The 22,693-nt window shown below is 38.1% G+C and overlaps 1 protein-coding gene across 1 annotated transcript in view; it reads right to left on the bottom strand.

Moving 5' to 3' along the window:
- Window positions 1–22,693, bottom strand: part of LOC122806222 (complement receptor type 1-like) — a 424,151-nt gene that overhangs the window by 238,748 nt on the left and 162,710 nt on the right. The window contains exon 5 of the mRNA XM_044076465.1: window positions 18,352–18,425. Within this exon, the coding sequence (XP_043932400.1) occupies window positions 18,352–18,425 (74 nt within the window). The remainder of the gene's footprint in view (window positions 1–18,351; window positions 18,426–22,693) is intronic.

Here is a 22,693-nt window from a genome sequence, read left to right as displayed (position 1 = left end):
TTAAGCCGTGTAATAAAAAGGTTAACTGTATAAAATTTTCTTGTAGCTTGTGTTATAAACTGTCCACTGAAATGCTGGTTGGGCAGATTTGGTCTGACGTGGGAGATGATTTTTCTGAGCATTGATACAGAATCAGAATTGTCTAGACATGGTAAGGCCTTGCTGTGCCTAATAACGGTGGCTGCCAAAAAAGCAATTACTTGAAAATGGAAATCAGAATCTAAACCAACTATACTAGAAGCAGTTAATATAGTAAGAGAGATAAAAGAACCGGAACTGAGATCTTTGTAAAAAGGTAGGAGCAAACTACATAGGAAAAAAGGGAATTGTGGGAACAATGTATACAGGGGTGAAATGAGGTTTAAAAGAAGGCAGGCCTAAAGTGAGCTATGTAATGTTTGACCAAACGTGATTGGGGGGATTATAAGTAATGTATAATGTTTGCAACTGGGAGTGTGTCCATGTTTGTGATATAAAATGGTTACAACTAGGAATGGGTAAGTGTGGTTTGCTTTCATGTATGTAAATATATGATTGCTTATGTCATAAGTGATGGTTTAATAAAGATGTTTCTTTAAAAAAGGGGCAGAAACTAAATAATTTATGTAATGTTGCTTAGGTTATATGATATATAGCAGTATATGTGAAGCATAATGTTTGTTAATTTTAACTTGTTAATACAGTTTGATTATATAAATGTAAATGTGCCTATGTCACAAGTGATAATTCAATAAAGGTGTTTAAAAAAACAGATATTAGCAGTGCATATGAGCACTATCACTACACAGTCTTCTGCACTTTTGTGTATCTGTTCAACTATTAAAGGTAAAATAGTCTTTATAATTTCCCACAAATACTTAGCTGAGACTTACCACCTTCCTCTGGAAAGCATCTTTTTAAACTTCATTCATTGCTCTTTGAACAAAACAATTTTTTTGACAGTCTGAGGTATTAAAGAGCTTTTAGAGGTCATTATCAGTCATCTGCAATTTTGTAGGACATAGCAATCTGCAAAGCTATCATAGTCTTCAAATGGCTTACACTTGTTTTCTTGTTGATAATTCTTTGAGACATTACTAACAGATTACCTGCCTTAACAGTACTTCTCATTAGAACTTCCCACATCATACATATGCAATATGGAGGGGATGGGGCTTCCTTTCTGTACAGAACTTCTAAAATATTTTTTATGCATGCCTGATGTACAGCTCCTTCAATAGCTGCCCGTACTGTAGTTGTGCATACATACAATCCAGCTCCTACGATATGTATGCCAACTGATTAAATTTCAATAAAGTGTCATGTATTGCCTGAACTGTGTCAAACTATGATGTAATATACCAAGTTTCCAGGGTGTTGCTCAGTGAGTAAATTTATGCATCACAGCTGCAGATGCTGACCCATCTCAGGAAATATGGTGCCACAGAAACCGTTACATGGTTCATTGGCAAATGCAGTATATGCACAAATGTTCCTAAATCTAAATTATGTCTTTAATTTTAAATGAGAACATTTGAGGAATATGCCTTAAAACATTTACTTGTGCCCACTATTGATGATTTCTAAGTGTTTATAGTAGGTTTATAAATGTTTACATACTAATCTATTTTTATGTACACAAGTGGTATTTCTTTAAAGAAGATCCTCGAGTTTTCTGTGGCATCAGCTTTTCCAAAACCCTTTACATTTTTGTCACATTTTTCTTGGTTATTTGCAGTAAAATGACTCAACACTGCACTTTATAAAGAAATAAGCTCAATGCCAAAAAGTGCAGTGTCATCCCCTTTGGTAAAAACTCTGTACCCATGAACTACCACATAGGCAGCAATCTACTTAACACCAAATGCGTGATAAGAGACCTTGGGACCCAGGTCGACAGTAGTTTCTCCTTTGATAGTCACATCGCCACAGTAGTCAGGAAGTCCTTCTACGTGGCACACCTCATCATAAAAGGGTTCTCATCCAGGAAAAAATACGTCATTGTTCCCCTCTACTCGTCACTCATTAGACCCATTATAGAGTACAACGCCCCTTTTGGAATGTACCTCACAAGACATCTGCAGCAGCTGGAAAGGCCACAGAAGTACCTCACAAAGAGAATTACTGGCCTCAAACAAATGCCCTACACTGACCGCCTCAAAAAAACTCCAGCTTTACTCCATAGCATATCACCTACTCCGAGGTGATCTCTGCCTAACATACAAAGCTATGTCAAACCCAAAGCTGTTGGACATGCTACACCTAAAGAAATCCCAATCCCTCCGAGCTACATGCTCTAGGGACCTAAACCTTGTCACCACAATAAACAGGACATGCTGGAGGGATAAATTCCTGTCCCAGAGACTTCCCATACTCTGGAACAGGCTACCCGTCTATGTCAAGCAAAGTTCTTCATTATCACTCTTCAAGAAAAATCTTGATAAGTGGATGGGAAATAGGAAATACACCCCGGGGATCACTTCTGTGTCTCTGCTGGACAGTGGCACAGAAAAATAACTTTCTTGGGTGGCGTAAGCTATGGAACCTTGCTGGCTAGGCTTACATAGGCCCTTGAGCCGATAGCCTAGTACCTACCTATGAACTAAGCCAGTCTGATGACATTCTTTACTGAACTGGAACAAAATTAGTAACTGTGTATTTTTGCATTTAATATAGTCCGGTATTGTGTTATTGGAAGAAACGTACTGTCATTTATTGTTCTATAAAACTACACCTTTATTTAGACATGGTTTCCTGTTTACAGGTTATCACTTTAGAGACTCAGAATATCTGCTAGGGTTGTATATTATAGTGTGAGAACTCTATTTCATGGGAAAATCAGAAATGGCATTTGGCCTCATGTTTAAATGTGCCCTTAAGTAGGAAACCTGCTGCTCCCTAAAAAAACTTCACATTTTAGATTCACACAGCTTGTGAATTAATTACATACAGACTAGTAAAAATATTTTCTGGGTCTAATAGGTCAAATAAAGGTATACATATGTCTCAACCACTCCTCCTTATGTGGAATGTTCCTCATTTTGAGTTTTAAAAATTCTACGTTCCATATTCTTGCACAGTGAAAGGGTCTGTCACACATTCATTGTTAAGAATTTTAAAACGACTATCTCTGGTAAATTATACTGAATCATATTAATTCATAAAACAGACTTATTTTAAGTTTAAAATAACATATTTAACCATGCTGTGAATTTACTAGTGAAGCCATTAATAAGTGTTCCATGTTTGCCCATTTGCTCAACATTATGATAGGCAGTGTTTCACATTTTGAAGATGGATATTGAGAGCTATGTAGCTAAATCTCCTCAGTTTAATATTTTTTTTTGTTTGTTTTTTGCTGCATCTCTCATTAAGTGGGTGAGTCAGATCAAAGACAAGTACCATTTTGTATGTGTGAGCTAACTAGCTACTTTTCTGGTTCAGAGATGTGAGAATTTTTAATGTCTAAAAGAATAGCTGATAACTGGACTAGTGAAACTGACAGTGGGTGGTTTACTTATTCCATTCCCAGTAGCCGTGACAGGTAACATGACCAGAAACTTGTCTCCTGCCAGTCCTGGTGCTTCTGAATATTAGATATAAACCAGGCCAAAAAAGAGCCCTAAAGATGATACCTTGGACTACTTAAGATTAGGATGAAATTATGAATTGTTACTATTATGCAAGAAGCCCAGAATTTGCAGATAGAATATTTCAAAATAATTATTCAAAAAGATTGAGACATATTAGAGGAAAGAAAAATACTTTCAAAAGAAAACCTTTCAAAAGTTATGATGATGTGAGGTATTGCCAACTATGCCAGGAGAAGTAGGGCAGTGGATGTTTAACATATGCCAGCACAGCTAGTTGGAATTTAGTAAAGAATTATATGTTGTTTGAATATCAAACTGATCTGTACAGATGCTTGTGTTGATAATGGATTTGTAAAGTTGCTTGTGTCAAAAATGTACCAACAGTGGGTCCTAACTGTATTTTAAGTGGATTAAAGATATATATATATATATATATATATATATATATATATATATATATATGTGTGTGTGTGTGTGTGTGTGTGTGTGTATATATATATATATATATATATATATATATAAATTCACTAGACAATCTTGAAGTACTGAAATGCTGAATTTCAGTACGCCGAGACCGAATAGTGGAAAGTGCAGTTACGCAAAATTGCACTATGCCAAATGCAGAAATGTTGAATCCGCAAATGTTGAATCTGCTATTGTGGTGTCGCATTCGTGATGTGTGGTGCAGTTTGTGGATTTATCTGGGGTTTCAGGTAAGTAGTGTGTGTTTGTGTATGTGTGAGGGTATTGGGTAGGGATTTTTTTGTGTGTGTGTGTGTGGGGGGGGGGTTTGTGTGTTTGTGTGTTTAGTGTGACCTCGGAGTTAGAATATATAAGTGGGGGTGTTTGTGTGTGTTATTTTTTTTTAGTGTAGTTAGGTAGGTGTATGTGTGTGTTTAAGTGCTGGTTTTGTGTGTGTGTGTGTGTGTGTGTGTGTGTGTGTGTGTGTGTGTGTGTGTGTGTGTGTGTGTGAATGGTCGCGATTGTGCTATTCATGATTTTGGGTTTTCGGGTATGTGGGTTTTCCACTATTCAGTCTCGAAATACTGAAGTTCGACATTTCAGTATTTCGTGATTGTATAGTGAATCCATATATTATATGCATATATATATATATATATATATATATATATATATATATATATATATATAGATATATATATATATGTATAACATGTTAACAGAGAATACTGCAATACTGGAAGAAAATAGGTTAAGCTCAGCTACAGCTAACTTTGAAAAATACTAAATAATTAAATTACTGGGTGTGACAACCGTGCCCTGGCCCAGCAATCAAGGAGCCTCAATCCTCACCACTAACACTAAGGAGGGCATCTCATATAAGAGGAAAGGATAACAAATACAGTAAAGTACAATTTCCCTTAAGTGCACACAAAGATCACAGTCAGTCTGGGGCTGATTGCTCCCTTGCTCTCCAGGTCCCCAATAAGACTCCCCACTGGCACAGCTATAGGGTTCAGATCTCAGCCTAGATGGCAAGCTAACCTCCAGTACCCTCGCTGTCCCACCAGTCCTTCGTGTCCCTACCCAGGTAGATGACACACCACACACACTTTGAGATAAGTATTTATACAACTTCACAGACACTCCTGGGAAAGGCTGGCACAGATTCTCCAGCTGTGCCCCTTTACCCAGACTATACGGTAGTAATTTTGGCCACCACCAGCTAATACTTATCATCTACCCAAAGGCCCTTAAAAGGGTGTCCAATTATTACTGTGCAATATTATTATCCATTTGGTAATGTGACTATTCAGTCTAAGGCTTATTAGATTGGCATATTACAATAAACTCTATAAATATGCAATGTACTCTAGAGCTTACTTATCTCTACACAAACCAACCACAGGTAAAGATTTTTCAAATATTTAATAATAAATAATAAATAATTAAAACACAAGACAATACTACTACACCACAGTGGTATCTAAGAGTTCAGAGATCACATCGAAACTTAAAATAATACAGTAGGAAAGTTCGGATATAACAGAAAAGCACTTGTCTAACTTTGTTCTAAGTTCCAAGCTATTACTACAAGAAAACATATTTCTAAGACACTACTCGCATAAGACAACAGGCAGAGTGCTGATAAGTTTGATATCAAGATCAAAATGCTTACAGTCCCTCTCTTAACAATAGTTTTTAAACTCACTAACCAAATCTTTGCTAGGCCCTCCCAAATTGCATCACTTTGACACTTAGGTTTTCCCAGTATACACATTACATCATTTTGGCACTTAGTCTGGAGTTCCTAGGCCAACAAACTGCATTATTTAGCAATCTAACACCTGCTCAGGAAACTACAACAATAAAAGACATTTCACATGTATACTCTAGCAGTTATTCCTTAAGTTAAGACAATAGAAAGAATGTGTTCAGCCAGCTGCTTCAGCACCACTATTTAGATAATGTTACATCAAAGAACATTTGAAATGCTTGGCTTAGTTTTCATAACAGCAGATGGCAATGTTGCAACAATCTTGAAGTTCACATTTTACAGTGTTTTCTTTCATTTAAGAACACAAGCCTGTATTTTATACAAATGATAGAATTATGTATCAAATTCTATTTGACTAGGCTGGCAGCCTTCGCCCATCTTCCCCCAATCTTCAGACTGGGCTTAGGTCATAAAGATGTTATCTCACAGTTTTGAATGAAGCCAGAGATGTAATGTCTGTATGAAGCATGGTTTGTTAGTCTCTGTAGGAATAGAAGTTTGTAATTTTTTCATGACTTCCAGGAGCTGCAGCTGATCTTAGCAAGGCTCTGTGTGTATGTATTATTGACACCTATGTGATAAATATTGACAGCTTCTAGTAATGGAGTGTTGCATGGGAACCAGAAGTCAGATGACCAGATGTATGTGATGTCATTCTGTATAGAAATAATGTTTTAATATTAGAGGAGACTGAAGTCTCAACAGCATTCTGTTCCTTGGAATCTGACATAGAAGGATCCCTCACCTACTTCATCTTGCCTTGCTCTATTAAGTAAGTAGGAACAGTAGTTCTCTAAATCAGTCAGGAAAAATAGTGAGAATAGTTAATTATTGTTTTTTCTGTAACTGTGTGAATCTTTCCAACTGTGTTACCTTTTAATATTTCGTGTGATTGAAACTTTAGCGAATACTGTAAATAAATATTTTGTATTTTCATGTTCTTTTATTACTTATTATTAAATATATTTAAACTTTTCATTGTGGCTAGTCCTTTACAAAAAAAATTAACCTTTGAGAATACTTATATCTATTGGTGACACTGTGGCCACTCCTGAAGCCTGTCTGTTTGGTTAACATTACCATTTGTATTAACATTAATTTCAGTCAGTATAATTGGGTACCCTTGCAAGAGCCTTAGGTAGTTGGCATTGTAGTGTATGGTGGCAGTGATAACTACCTTATAGGCTAGGCCGAATGGGGCACAGCAGGTAAATCTGTGCCAGCCTTTCCCAGGTGTGTGTTTGAGCTACTTGGAGCAGAGACACGAAGCACTGGTTTCACAGAGAGAGTGGTGGAGGACTTGGCTTGGGCATTCATCTGAGGGCTTAACTCTGCAGCTGTGCCACTGGGGACCTGGAGAGAGAGAGAGAGAGAGAGAGAGAGAGAAACTCAGAGTATGTTTCCTGTGTGCTTTTAAGGGAAATTGTACTTGGTGCAGAGAGCTGCATCTGGAGATACTGAGTGTATCCATTTTTGTTCCAAGTAAATATCCCTGTCCAGTGCCAGTGGTGAGGATTCAGGTTCCTTTATTACTGGCCCAGAATGGGGATGTCACAGAAGTGTTCATTAAAACAACAGATACTTGAAAAACTTTACACTGACATTGAAACAGTGGGCACCTTGGAAAAGAAAACAACAGAAGAAGTGTGAAAATATAAAGAACAAAACCTAGAGTATTTTCAAAGGTATAAAAAAAGAAAAACAGACATGGAAAACAAAAAGAGATTTGATATGGTGTAATATTTATGCAAAGGAGAAAGCCAAACTAACCAATACAAAAAAGACCCAAAGATATTTGAAGAGAAACACATGCAAAGGCACCCAGATATGGAAGATTTTTCAATTCAAAACCAACATCATAAATGGGAAATGTAAAACAGAAGTTAAACAAACAGAAGCTGAACTTATTGAATATCTGGAAAATGAAGGATTTTGTGAAGAAAGTCTAACACAGGTTATGTCACAGCATGATGGAACAATGAGTTCACAAAGTAAGGAGAAAGAGGTGGAGTGAGAGTCATCTGAAAAAGAAATATGGACACTGGAAAGAAAAACAGATTTATTATTGTGCATTATTTATGCAAAGGAGAAAGCAAAACTAATCAATACAAACAAGTAGTACCAAAGATATTTGAAGAGAAATACTGCCAAAGGCATCTGGATATGAAACATTTCACAATACAAAAACAAGAAACAGAGAGGGAAAGCAGAAAACAGGATTAGTTATGGAGAAGTTAAAGAAATAGAAACATATGCATTACCTGTGAAGTGAAGGATTTAGTGTAGAAAAATCCAACTCAGGTAATGTCACAGTATGATGGAATAGTGAGTCCCCAAATTAAGGAGAAACCAGTGGAACAGGAAGCATCTGATTGCTTGCCTCATGAAATTACTTTGGAAACTTATACAGTTCCAGTAGTAGTAGGAGCACTGAGTCTCATGAAAAAGAATTTATAGCTGTATTTAGATGTGCTACCACCACACATAACTCCATATGAATTACAGAGGGAGTTAATTCTGGGCACATTGCGGGTGCGCCAAAGAGCATTTTTGGATAACATCAAAGACTGAGACAATACTAATTTCATGAACTTTAATTATACTTTGAATCAGGAATGGGGTCCATTCCCATCTTGGTACTAGAAACCGAAAAGACTTGGGGAAATTAAACGGGATAGGAATCCAGTGATGGAGGTGGGGAATAAATAGGGAGATGAAATCAACAACAGAAGTAGAGTAGTATTATTGAAACTGAATTCATCATCAAGTTTTGGTGAGTACCTTAACTTGGTGTACGCTCTTTTTCACAAAAATCTCACCAAGACATATATATAGACTGTATTTTATATGCCACCTAGTAAGGTGAGTCAAGAGTTAAAAAAAAAAGAAGAGTGAGTGTACAGGTCCCAGGATATATATATCTATAATCTATCTATCAATCTATATATATATATATATATATAGAGAGAGAGAGAGAGACAGGGAGAGCTAGATATAGAGATATATAGGTTTATTATTAAAATTAAGATTGCCACATATGCTAAGCTGGGAAGGTTGAAAGGCTGTTTTCAAGCTTTCATAATGCCAATCCTGAAAATGTTCAACTCCACATTAGCGAATGGTAGTGCTCATTTGCTAATGTGGAATCGACATTCTGATAACAGATCCCACTACAGTGGGGATCGGGAAATGTACCCTTTTCTCACTGTAGTGTGATCTCTAAGTTAGAATATATAATATGCAGGGGGTGTAGGGTGCAGGGGGGATTGCCCCCCCCTGCAGAAACATTACTAGTAACACTGACTTTCGACACTGGAACTTCTGGTGTTTAAATGTCGATTCCGTGTTACCATTTCCAATATTTTGGTAATTTGTTATTACCAATTTTAACAGTCCAACAGTTTAATAACTCAAATTCCACACGAAGCACAAAAAGTCACCACATAAATCCACAACAGGAATGGTTGAGCGCTTTCATCTGCTGTTACCTGTTAACACTGTTACCATAGTCTACATGTATTTTATGAATGCATTTTGCACCTCTTAGCTGTTTAAAATTGTTTAAAATTGTTTAAAATTGTTCTAAATTGTATAGTTAACATTTTTTACCAACAAATGTCTCATTTAGTGTGTTGTTAAGCCTTGCATCTTAGCTAATTAATCAATCAATTTTGGCGCCTAAGCTGCTTTATAAGGATTTGTTTTGAGTTATTCATGGTTCTGATGAAATCTGTAGTTAGCAGATGAAAGCGCTCAACCATTCCTGTTGTGGATTTATGTGGTGACTTTTTGTGCTTCGTGTGGAATTTGAGTTATTAAACTGTTGGACTGTTAACTTTTTGAGCAGCGTTTTCTCTTGGGTACACAGTCATTTGCTGCTTTTTTTGGTTCGTTTGGATTTTTATAAGTTTCTTTTATTACCAATTTTGGCAAGCCGTGTCAATCAAAAGGTGAAAAATTATTTAGATTTTCCACATTTTTGATAGTAAACCATATATATCTATATATCTCAGTCTAGATGATGCAGTTGAATTTTTTAATACTACCTTCCTGAACATCCTTAATTACCATGCCCCCATAAGATTTTCCAGAACCAAAGCACAACCCTCCCCATGGCTACAGAAAACCACCAAGTCAGAAATGAAAAACAGGGATAAAGCCTGGGAGCACTGGCGCAAAACCAAAACCCCCTCAGCTAGACAGAAATTCCTAGAACTGCGCAATAGAGTCAAAAATCTAATAAAACAGGACAGATTCCAATACTACCAGTCTGCCCTAGACTCCTCACAACACAGCCCCAAACAATTCTGGTCTTCCATCCTCCACCCAGGTAAAGTCAGTACCCCTCCTCCTAACATCCCTCACTCCTCAGAAAATATTGCTACCTCATTCAATACACACTTCACCCAAACCATACTATCACTAGCTAAACAACACAACCCCCTCCCCTCCAACCCACACCTTCAACTAGTAATCTCCCCACTGCCTTCTCTTTTTCTCCTGTACCTACCTCCAACATAAAAAAACTCTTAACTAAACTTAAACCCACCAAATTAGCAGCAGACAACCTCCCAAGTGAATACCTACAAATCGCAGCTGATGCTCTGGCCTACCCAGTATCCATCTTGATTAGCCGATCTCTGTCAGAAAGTTACGTTCCCACACTCTGGAAAGTATCACATATAATTCCCCTTCACAAAGGCGGACCCTCCACAGAACTAACCAATTACTGCCCCATAGCTATTCTCTCTCCACTCTCCAAAATACTAGAGAGATGCATACACTCAGGTCTCAGACTACCTCCTTACTAATAGCGTTGCCACCCCTCCGTTTTTTTTCCGGAGTGCCCGGAAATCAATAGGGCACTCCAGTTCTCCGGTTCTCGCTCTGGGAGTCTGGAAATAATAATAACGAGTTGTACAACGTCAGCGCGTCTGTACGACAACAAAAAAAAAATGACATTGCCGTCTCGGACTCTCAGTTGATTGGCTGCTTGCTGCAGAAGAGGCTCATGCAGCAAGCAGCCAATCAACACTTAGATTTGCAAGTCAAATCCCCGCAAAGCCCGTGAAAATTAGGGGATAAAAAGCGGTGCTCCAGCTATACTTTTACCTTTTACTGTCTCTACTCTAAAAGGTCGGTACTTAAGGTCTGAAATTTCTTGCTGGTTCGGCTGTTTACTAGTTGTTCGGGACGTCTTCGGTGGATTGCCTGGTGTGGTGTGCTGGTTTCATTTGCTGCTGCTGCCTGGGGCCTGGAAGGATTGCCCTAGCCCTGCTGCTTGCCTTGCTTGCTGGAGTCTTGCCCTGGAGAAGTGCTGTGGACTGGCCTACTGGGTGGTGTTGTGTTCCCTGCCTGCCTGCTGCTTACTGGCCCTTTGTTAGCTGCCTGTTCTGCTCTGGCTGAGAGCTTGTTTAAGGAGCCCTGCTGCTGCTTTTTCTGGAGGTAAGTGAAATTTTTTTTAATGGATGAATTCTTTGGAATTAAGGTAGATTTTCAAAGATTAGTGTGGCAAGGGGAATGAAATACTGCCAGCACAGCTACTAGTGAATTTTTTAAATATTAAATTTATATTAATTCACTAGCTGTGCTGGCACTATCTCATTCATTGATGGTGACAAGATGTGTGTAACTGTATCTAGATGTTCAACATGTGGTGATTATTAACTAGAACAATTTCTAGTTTGTAATCACCACATCTACCTTATTCTTTATCTGTAGTTTCTAGGATACTGTCTGCAGATATATATAGGAAGGGTTTGTTTGGCTGTTTTTAACTGCAGTTAGTGTAACTATTTTTCATGTGGGTGCACTTTGATTTATTATTTTTCATGTGGGTGCACTTTGATTTATTATTTTTCATGTGGGTGTGCATTGATTTATTATTTTTTATGTGGGTGCACTTTGATTTATTATTTTTCATGTGGGTGCACTTTGATAGTGAATGTATACTGACGGAGTTATATAGGGTTCTTGCTATGATTGTAGAGCTATGATTGTAGAACTATCATTTCTCTAGTCATCACTGCTATGGTTACCTTGATCTGCATTTTCTAGGGTATACCAAGGCTGTTTTTACTGCAATGTTTTAAATATTTCATCTGGTTTTGGACTTGGTTAGAGTGACTATATAATGACTACATGATTTGTATAAGATGCTTGGACTGTAGAACTGTCTTTTCTAGTCTGTCATCACTGTGATGTTTACCTTGACCTGTGTTTCTTCCTAGGGTGTCTATGTCTAGGGTGTACAGTCTTCGTATTATAGTGAGGCTTAAATGTAGCTTTTTGTCTAGCTTGTCATCAGCACTGTTTACCTTTATCTGTGTTTTCTAGGGTATACCGTCTATACCAAGGCTTAGTTCGTTTGATGTTACAGTGAATATATGACTACATGATTTGTATAGGATGCTTGGACTGTAGAACTGTCTTTTCTAGTCTATCATCACCGTGATGTTTACCTTGACCTGTTTTTCTTTCTAGGTGTCTTGGGTATATAGCAAGGCTTAATGTAGTTGCTTTTCTTTGGGACTGTCAATGTGAAATATTTCATGTGGTTTTGAGCTTGTTACAGTGAATATACACTGGATATTTTCTAACGTTTTGTTGTGTAGATATTTAAGTTTTGAGACTACTTAAATATTTATTTAGTGACACTGGGCCACTCTACCTTGGCATTGGTCAAACTAGCAATGTTTATTACTATTGCACAGTAAGACTGAACACACTTTGTTAGGGCCTTAAAGTTGCTTATAAGGAGTAGCTGGTAATGATTATGTTGTAGTCTGGGGAAAAGGGGGGCATAGTTAGTAAACTTGTGCCAGCCTTTCCCGTGTTTATATAAATCAGACCTCAAGTGTGTCTCAACTGCTTGAGCAGGGGCCCAAAGCACTGTTAGATAAATAGGGTGCTGGAGGTCTTCACCTGGCCACTATGCTCAACTCTAACTGTGCCAGTGGGAGGCGGTGGTGGGGATCTGGAGTGGAAAAGGGGAGAAACCAGCCCCAAGTTGACTGGTCTCTGTGCTTTTAAGAGAAATTGCACTTAATATGGGGTGTTGCATCTGGAATACTGTGGGGCTATGGAATTCGTCTTTATCATGTCTGCCCATATGGTCTCTTATCGTTATGCAAGTTATTACTGTTGCAGCCAGAAGGTATTATGATTGCTGAGTTACATATTTCATGTTTATCATTGTGTCGGCCCACACTATGTCTGGTTTGTCTTTATGCAAGTTATTACAGTTGTAGCCAGAGGGTATGATTGCTGAGCTGCCATGTATTTCATCTTTATCTTGTCGGTCCACAGTATGCCTGAACTTTCTTGCTGTGTTCAGACTCACCTGGATAACTTTTGCACTGGATTCTACATAAAAGTAGAGGGTCTTAATTTGGTGCTTTGCTGTAGTGTCTGACCCATGTGTTTTACACACAGTTGAATGCCTTCTGTGCATATTCTGCTGTCACACCAGGTTCATGTGTAACAGCTGCAGAAAGTCCCTCAGACAGGAGTTGCTTCTGTCTTTCATTGCTTTACCTTCACTGTAATTTTTCATGTGGAGTCTCTCATGTTTTTTTCCTTATACCAACTTGGTATTACTAGGGTGTGAGAGTCTGGAGATTCACATGTGAATGTGAACTCTGGCTAGTGGCTACTGACTGACACAGGCCCCACCAGGCACTGGTGTTGGTCACAAGTGTTTTGATTTTCTATTAATAGCTGTTTTGGTTTATTGTAGTGTTGTTGAGCAAGGATCCTGCACGAATCATGTTCAGGAAAAGGTCAATGGTTCATCAAGAAGAGGCTGAAAGCGTGTCTCCTAAGAGGTTTTTTTGCAGTTATAATAAGGTGTGGGAGCAAAGCTACTCATGGGTGCGACCTGTTCCAAATGCAGATGCCATGGCAAAGTGCACATCCCGTGGAACAATTTTCACTGTAAAATGGGATGGGGAAAAGGCATTGAAAAGCCATCAGAAGTCAGACAAACATCAGCAAAGCCTTCAGCTCCAGAGGCAGAACCTCGTAATGACCAAGTTTATTCAGCCACGTAGTGTAACCAGTGAAGCTTCCAAAGTCACTGCAGCTGAAGTGACAGCAGTCTATCATGGAGTGAAACATGGTCACTCATATGTATCCATAGATTGTGGATGTAAGCTGGCACCGACAGTCTTCCCTGATTCTACTTTGGCTTCGAAATTCACCTGTGGGAAGACAAAATCTGAGAGTATTGTCATGAATGTACTTGCACCTCATTCAGAGGAGCTCCTTCTGCAGGAACTTGGCAATTCCTATTTCTCAGTGGGATCAGATGCATCCAATAAAGGGAACAGAAAAATGTTCCCTTTAGCTATTCAGTACTTTACTCACACCCATGGCAGAAAACAGAAACTCCTTGATTTCTATGAGGATCATAATGAAAGTTCTGAATGTATCTTTACTAGAATAAAGGACATCATTGTGCATAAAGGACTCAAAGTACAAAACATTGCTAGCTATGCTGCAGACAATGCCTCAGTCAATTATGGAAAGCACAGGTCTGTTTTTAAAAGTTTGAAATCTGAGGTGCCTCACATCATTGCAGCAAACTGTTTATGCCATGTAATACATAACTGTGCCAAGCATGCAAGCAAGTCCCTTGCAAAGTTTGATGTGGAGACTGGTTTTGAAAGTACATAGTGAGTTTTCAGCATCTGCTAAAAAAATGGCACTGTTGAAAGGCTTCTATTCTTTCCTAGACCAGGACTTTAAGGAAATAATGCAGCATGTTGTAACAAGGTGGCTGTCTTTGTTCCCAGCTGTGGCAAGGCTGGTAGAATGTTGGCCTGCTATTAAAAGTTATCTTATTAGTCAAGGGCCTGAGGACTGTCACCCCCTTATCTGGAAATTTGTGGAGGCCGATGAGGATGGCATCAGTGGGGATGTCTCGGAGGCAGAGTGCTACATACATTTCATGCACTACATCCTGCAGGTATTCCACAAGTCTATAGCAAAACTTGAAAGTAACACTCTCTCTGCTCCAGAGTTGTACACCATGATGAAAAGTCTAAAAGATGAATTGCAGAGAAGGCTAGATGACCAGTTCTTTGGTGCTAAAGTTTCATCTGCCATACAGCACTTTACTCCAGCTGTCGCACAGCAGGTCTGTAGGACCTTCTGTGATTTTTACAGTAAAGCACTTTGTTACCTACAGAAGTGGTTTGACTATGATAATAGTCCATTTAAAGCTATGCAGGTCCTCAGCCTCCAACATCCTGTAACTTGGCCAGAACTGCGTACAGTTACAGACCTCTTCAAATTGGATGTGGACATTGAAGCACTTTACTCAGACTACTGTACTTTAACTGCTGCATTGCCAGCCCTGTTACAGATGACAGAAGCATCTGTAAGTGATCGCTGGGTGACTTTTTTTAGTAAAGCTCCAGAATGCAAGCCACTTTACAGACTGGTGCAGTTTGTTCTTTCAACACCCCCCCCCCCCCCCCCCAGCAATAGCTTTGTGGAAAGGGTTTTTTCACTTATGGGGAATGCGTGGACTGATATAAGAAATAGAATGCTTGTGTCACTTGTGAAGGCAGAGTTGCAGGTCAAGCTAAACTTTAACATGAGTTGTTCGCAATTTTATTCATTTGTGAGAAATAACCAGCCATTACTTGAGGCTGCTAGATCAAATGCCAAATATAACTTCAAGTATAAGCAATGATTTCTAGCAAAACTGTGAAGATACTTTAAACAGTTGCTTTTCTTTTACTATTGTGTGTGGTGTACCCTTAATGTACTGCTTTGAATGAACTGGTGTTTTTAATATCTAAGTAATTGTATTTCCATTTTAGTACTACCTGTGATATTAGACTTGGGCTTAGTTTTCCCATGCTTGTGTGTGATGTACTGTTGTATGCAGTGAACCTTTGAATGAAGTATTGCTAAATAAAGCTTTTTTTTAATTTACTTTTGACTCGCACATTTTTCTACTTATTGGTAACTGTATGTGATATTAAAGACTTGTGCTGAAGGGTGCTAGAGTAAAGGGGTGTGACTATTAAAGGGAATGGGTGTGGCTTGGTTGTGCATGGGGCGGGGCTTGTTTGTCAGGAAATGGCACAGTAGAAAGGTGGCAACCCTACTTACTAACAACCTCCTTTCCAGTACTCAGCATGGTTTCTGACCAAACCATAGCACCACCACTGCCTTACTCTCCTTGACTAACACCATCCTTCAGCACAAAAACAATGGCTATCTCTCCTCTGCTACTTTCCTAGACCTATCTAAAGCATTTGACATGGTCCCACACAAACAACTTATCTCTGTCCTCAATAACCTATCCTTCTCACAATCAGTCACCAACTGGTTTCAGAGTTACCTGTCTGACCGCCAACAATCCATTGTATGGCAGAATGACATATCTCCCCAACTACCTGTCTCCATAGGGGTTCCCCAGGGATCCATCCTTGGACCCCTACTCTTCTCTGTTTGCACCAATAATCTAGCCTCTGCCACCAAACATGGCACAGTCATACAATACGCAGATAACTCGACCATCATCTGCTCAGCCCAGTCCCTACCAAAACTGCAAAAAGTCACACAGGAAGCCTTTTCCTCTGTTGAAACATGGTTATCCGATGCCCAATTAATACTCAACCCAAACAAAACTGAACTACTCATCTTCCAACCCACCAAACATACTCAAAACAACTCTCACTTTAACATCACAGCAAAAGACAACACCACTATATACCCAACTGAACACACAAAATTGCTAGGAGTGGAAATAGACAATAAACTAAAATTTGACATTCACATATCCATGACCATAAAAAAAGTCCACAAAAAAACTAGGAGCATTATACAGAAATAAGCAATTTCTCACCAAAGCAGCAAAGATTTCAATAGCAAATTTCCACCTTATCTCTACCCTACTTTATGCCTCTCCAATATATACCAACCTAAGGCAATGTGATCTAAACAAGCTAGAGACCTGCTACAACAAAATCGCCAAATTCGCCACAGGGGCATCCTACCATAGTCACCACTGTCTCTCAATTGCTGAACTGGGCTGGCTTGAACTCCCTCACCTCCTTCAGTGGTATCAACTCTCACTCACCCACAAACTAGTAAACCATCCACTAAATGTCCCATCCCTCCAGAATCTACTCCAACCCTATCGCACCACCAGACCACTAAGATCCAGCAACAAAAATCACTTGCAGATCACTAAAGCCAATAACTCTGCTGATGAAGCACTATTCTCTTGCACCATAGCCAAATTATGGAACTCACTCCCACCCACAATTACCTCCGTACCATCATGCACCCACTTCAAAACTTTACTAAAAGCGCACCTAAAAACATGCTGGCTATGCCCTTGCAACTCCCACTCTAATATCATCCACCCCATCCAACTACTACCTTTCTTTCACCTCTACTAACTACCTTGATGATAGCAAGCTCAGATGCTCATAAGCCTAGTACTTATTATACAGCAGGAACTTCTCATTGTAACATTTGTTAATATCTGTTATGTACTTCACAGATAAAGATTCTAGTTGTCTACTGATGTACTATGTTCTTCATCTGTAAATATGTTGTAAGTAATTGCTATGTTAAATTATTAATCGCTATGTAATCCAATGTAACTACTGTCTGTTTATTTTACTGTGGAGCTTTTCTCCCCGGGCCTCCGCTGAAAATGGACCTACGTCCAGTCGGACACTCCCGGTCAACAAATTTAAATAAATAAAATAAATAAATATATATATATATATATATATATGTGTGTGTGTGTGTGTGTGTGTGTGTGTGTGTGTGTGTGTGTGTGTGTATAAGTGCCTACTCCTGGTGTACACACAGGTGCCAAGACTGGAAAAAAAAAGGTAGTATAGAATCCTCAAGACACAGGGTTAGGCCATCGTCAGGTGGAGCCCCCCTCCCCCAGCGAAGAAGTGATAGTCCACAAAACCACAAAAATTGACAAGCAAAGCAATAGGCTTACAGAAGATAAACTGAACTTTTAAGGATAAGAAAGAAATGATGTGTTGTTACTATTATGCAATAAGCTCAACGTTTCCAGAGAGGATATACAGAGTAAGAGAGAAATTAGAAGTTAGAAGGAGGCCATTCTGGGCACATTGCAGCTGCTGAGAAGAGCACTCTTGACTAATATCAAAAACTGAAGCAACAACTAATTTTATGAACTTTAATCATACCCTGAGTTAGTAATGGGGTCCATTCCCATCATGGCATTAGAAACTGAAAAACACTTGGAGAAATTAAACTAACAGTGTGATACTTAAAAAATAGCTCCTGTTCATTCTTGTCATAAAGAAAACAGTTATAAGGCATTTTTGTTCTTGCTTTCTTTAGTTTAAATATCTTAAATGTGCAAAATACATTAAACTCACCAAGCTTGGAAAAACATTCACATCTATGACTGAAGGCTGAAAACTCAGAGAACTGTAATGGCCTCTAGATTCCTACATTTTCTTTGTACATTTTAAGAGAAGGACTGCAAGTATAAAACCATAAAAACTTTAAATCCATACTTACGCTCACAGTAAGGAACTTTGGGCTTCCAGCCTGTAGCTGTGCATGTCAGTTGATTATTTCCAACTAGTCTGAACCTGGACAGTAATATGAAGCAACATAAATAACCAGTGGTGCCAGTTTAGAATTAGATAAACACCAAACATTTGCATCATACAAAAGGAAATGAGATAGAATATTACTTTTACAAGCTGTAAACTTTAATGTCTCTCATGCACACACACACACACACACACACACACACACACACACACACACACACACACACACACACACACACACACACACACACTCTCTCTTTCATTTTTATTCTATGTGGGCTTTTAAATAGATCAGGTGATTTTTCATGGGTATCTATCAGGCTCCTCTCATAATGCTCTAAAACATAAAGCTGAAGTATATGTTAATTTGCATTTATATTACGCTGTCGAAAACTCAAACTGTCAACAGCGTAATAATTGACATGAAAATGTTGAAACCCCTGAACATTGAACACACAGAAAAAAAAAAACACCCAAACACAACACAAATTGCTCTATGCAAGGGACAAGCCCCCCTGCACCCCCACACCCCCGCTACTTAAATATACCAACTCTGAGATCACACTACATTGCAGTAAATGGAAATCTCCCCCTACGGAGATTTTTGTTTACATGCGCGATGACTTTCGCTTTCGACATTTTGGTGCCGAAAATATCAGCTTCGATATTGTCGGCCTTCGACAGGGTGAAGTAGACCTGTTAATTCCTTTCCACCTAGGTTCAGATGCAGTTTAATTATACCAGACTGACAGCAGTTCTCTTTACTGCCTTTCATTCCACTGAAGCCTCACCATGTAAATGAAACCAGTGGCTTTAACTAATTCCTGGTTATGGACAGGCAGGATCAGATGGACTTTCTCCAGTATTTCTTTGGGCATAAAACACTTTTGTTGCTGTGCCATTAGTGTTTATCAAAATGTCTCCTTTTACTGATGACTTTCTCCAGTATTTCTTTGGGAATAAAACACTCTTGTTGCTGTGCCATTAGTGTTTATCAAAATGTCTCCTTTTACTGGTGAGTTTCTGAAATATAGAAAATTGCCAGTATTATACCCATCCCAAAGCAAAGCCCAACATCACAGCCATATCCCTGGCATCAGTTCTGTCCTGCCAAGATCATACTTCCCACTAGTTTGCTGTGACAAAATTGTGACATTTTGAATTTGTTTGAATAAATCCTAAACTATCCATGTCTCTGCTCTGATCCTCCCATATCATTTTCTAGACTCCTCCCTATTCTCCACTGCTCTACCTATATATCATTAGCCTAGGGGCTGATCTTGCTCTCTGTTTGATCAAATATTTCTAAGATAAACATAATGAAGAATACTGAACCCAGGATAGACCCCCCCCCGATACTCCACTGTTCACTTATATATTCCTGAAATTGTCCTTAATAACAACTTCATGTTCAATCATTCAGCTATGCAGCTATCTGAGTCCTCAGTCTTTAATCTGTCTCCAACCTCTCCAACTTTCATGTCAGCCTAAGTTGTGCCAGAGTCAAAGGCTTTGCTAAAGACTGGATAGACTTTGTTTATTGATGCTCGTTAGAGCTATAGCAAGGACATTTGCACCCATTTGCTCACTCAGGTCTGTAAGTGATTGCAATTGTGATCACTTAACTTGTAAACTGTCTATTTTCTTTTTGTAAATTTAGTTTAACTACCTTTCCAAACAGTATAGTTTGGCAGTTTACAAGCTGACAGTTTTTTAACCAATCAGGATCATAGTCACTTAACTGACAATTTGTAAGCTGTCAAACATTTTCCATGTTCTGTTCCCCCTACAACTTGGTGTCCAGTACGGGTGTACTGATGCCCCTCCCTTACTATGACACTGCTTGCTGTAACCCTTCATTAGAGAAAGATGGTTATGTATACTTATGAGATCATTGGTTGGGTCTCAGAGTTTCCCTAGAAATATCAGTTAATTCATCTGCAGTAAGCTAACTTGTCTTTGTCAGCCATTTGAACATTGGGACTTAGTCAGTGTTATAAGAATAAAGCTGCATCCAGAAATTTAAAAGCACAAGTACCCTAAAAACACTACAAGCATTTCAACTGCAAATTTAAAAAAACACAGAAACACATGCCAAAACAAGAAGAGAAATGTAGGGTGTCTCTTAGAAATAAATACAGTTAATAAACATTAAACCAACTGAAGCTCGATGTACAGTGCTTTCGTCATTTTTTGAATTCTTCAGAATAAAGAACATTTTTGAAATTTTCAAATATATACTACTATTCTTCAATCAAGTGATATAAAATCAACCGAAAAATTCAGTGAAGCATATTCAGTCATTTTTTGAGACTTCAACTTTAAAACGTAGTTAATTGACAAATGAGGACGAGATCCAGAATTTAATAATATGGCATTCTAAGTTCATTTTTATCAAGAATTGTGTTAAGATGCAGTCTCTTGGAATCAATAGTTACACTATCCAACTTAAAAAAGTTAATTATTTGAAATATTTGCAAAGAAATAGTGTTGGTATAACTAAGTGACCACATTTTTCTTTCTTTATATCATAACAGTATTCATAAATTCCTTGGGACATAAAATGACTCACAAGTGCATCTTGCCAAATACACTATCCCTGAAAACAAACAAAACACTTTTAGCACCAATGGCCTTACCGCAACCAGAAACTGTTACATTATTGCTGTTTTGCAGAAACCTCCATTGCTGACAGAACCCACAGTTGAACACACCTGTCTGTTAACAAGAAACATTTCTTTTTAACTTTGATTAAATCTTTCTAGTATAGCTCTCAGACTTCCATTTCACTGGTTAATAAATATGTGCTTTTCATTTAGTAAGTGAAACAACTCAGTGTCCCTGTATAATTTTTCAATTATTATAAATAGCTTTCATTATTTAATCACGATCAACAATTTATACTAAAGAAAATGCTGTAGACCAATCACCATTGTCTCTGTCACCTTGTCTTTTTTCAGTTTAGTGTTTATAACAGGGATATATATTTGATGTCTGTACCTTTTAACATCCTTAATAGTGTTGTTTTTGTTGTTTGTCTTTCGGCTTTTCCTGGTTAGGGGTTGCCACAGTGGAAGTCTGATCCGCTAATGATTGGCAGTTGTTTTTTTTTTTTTATGATGTCGAGTTGCCAGCCCGACGCCCAACCTTCAATGAAGGCACATCCTTAATAGTGTAAGAAACCATAATTTTGTTGTAGCCATTCTTCATAAACATATTATGTAAAGCTTCCATCTCATGTTAAAAAATAATGTCGTGTAATTTAGGAAATACATATTGCTTGACTTTTTTTATATTATCCTTAAAATGGGAAAGGTTACTGATAGCACGTAAATATGTATTTGCGTATGTAGGTTTTCTAAAACCTGGAAATATTAAAATGTGTTCTGCTTAACACCAGATAATGCTTCTTAACAAAAAAAAAAGCATTTTCTTCAGTTGCCCAATTTAATGTAAAATTCAAAAATTCATTAGTAGATTTAACATATTTTATAAAACATTCTAAAAGAAATAACCTGACCATACAAGAAAAGTGTTATCGGTAAAATGATCATAATGTTTTACATTGTCTTTAAACTAGCAATTGAATGTTATTTTTTCCTCCCACATGGAGTGTATCATATTAGCAAAAGATAGGGTCACCACTTTGCCCATAGCAACAGCACTTTTCTGATGAAAAATAGTTGTCAATTATAAAAAGTTGTGTACGTAAATCAGATCCACAAATGTGCATGCACAAATTATTAATTTCAATAGTGGGCAACAAAGTATTGTACAAACAATTAACTCATAAATTCTTAGCCTGTGTCATGAGGAATAGATGTATATGTCTTGTGTGTCAGCTGTTACTTGTAGGCATTGTTCACCAAGGTTCACTTTTCAGATCTGTTGTGGGAAAAAAAAATCCCAGGAACCTCTCAAATAACCCATTGCCATAAAATGAAGAGGCTTCACTGTATTTTCAGTAAACATTGGAGTTATGTTTTCCTTCCAAAAGCAGAAATAATTGGTCTAACTGGGTGGTGAGGGGGGCTAACAGTGTTTATACATAACTGAAATCCTTGGAATGCCAGGATGTAAGAAATTATACTGTATTAATAGTTAAGCCACCATTATCCAACAAATGTAACATAATATAGTTTATTCTTTACTATGCTCTGTATATATCTGCTAAGCTTGTTTTATTCTACTGGTGCTCATTCACAAGTAATTCACAAGTACAGTTAGTGTGATCATCAGTACTCATAGAAGCAACCCCTCCCCACCCTTGTTTCACTTGCTTTTTCAGAAGAGGCAACAAGTAT

Source organism: Protopterus annectens, chromosome 7.part0, assembly GCF_019279795.1.
Source record: "Protopterus annectens isolate FY-2018-M chromosome 7.part0, PAN1.0, whole genome shotgun sequence".
Taxonomy (NCBI): domain Eukaryota; kingdom Metazoa; phylum Chordata; order Ceratodontiformes; family Protopteridae; genus Protopterus; species Protopterus annectens.
The sequence above is the reverse complement of the archived record's forward strand: the minus strand, read 5'-3'. Positions and strand labels throughout refer to the sequence as shown.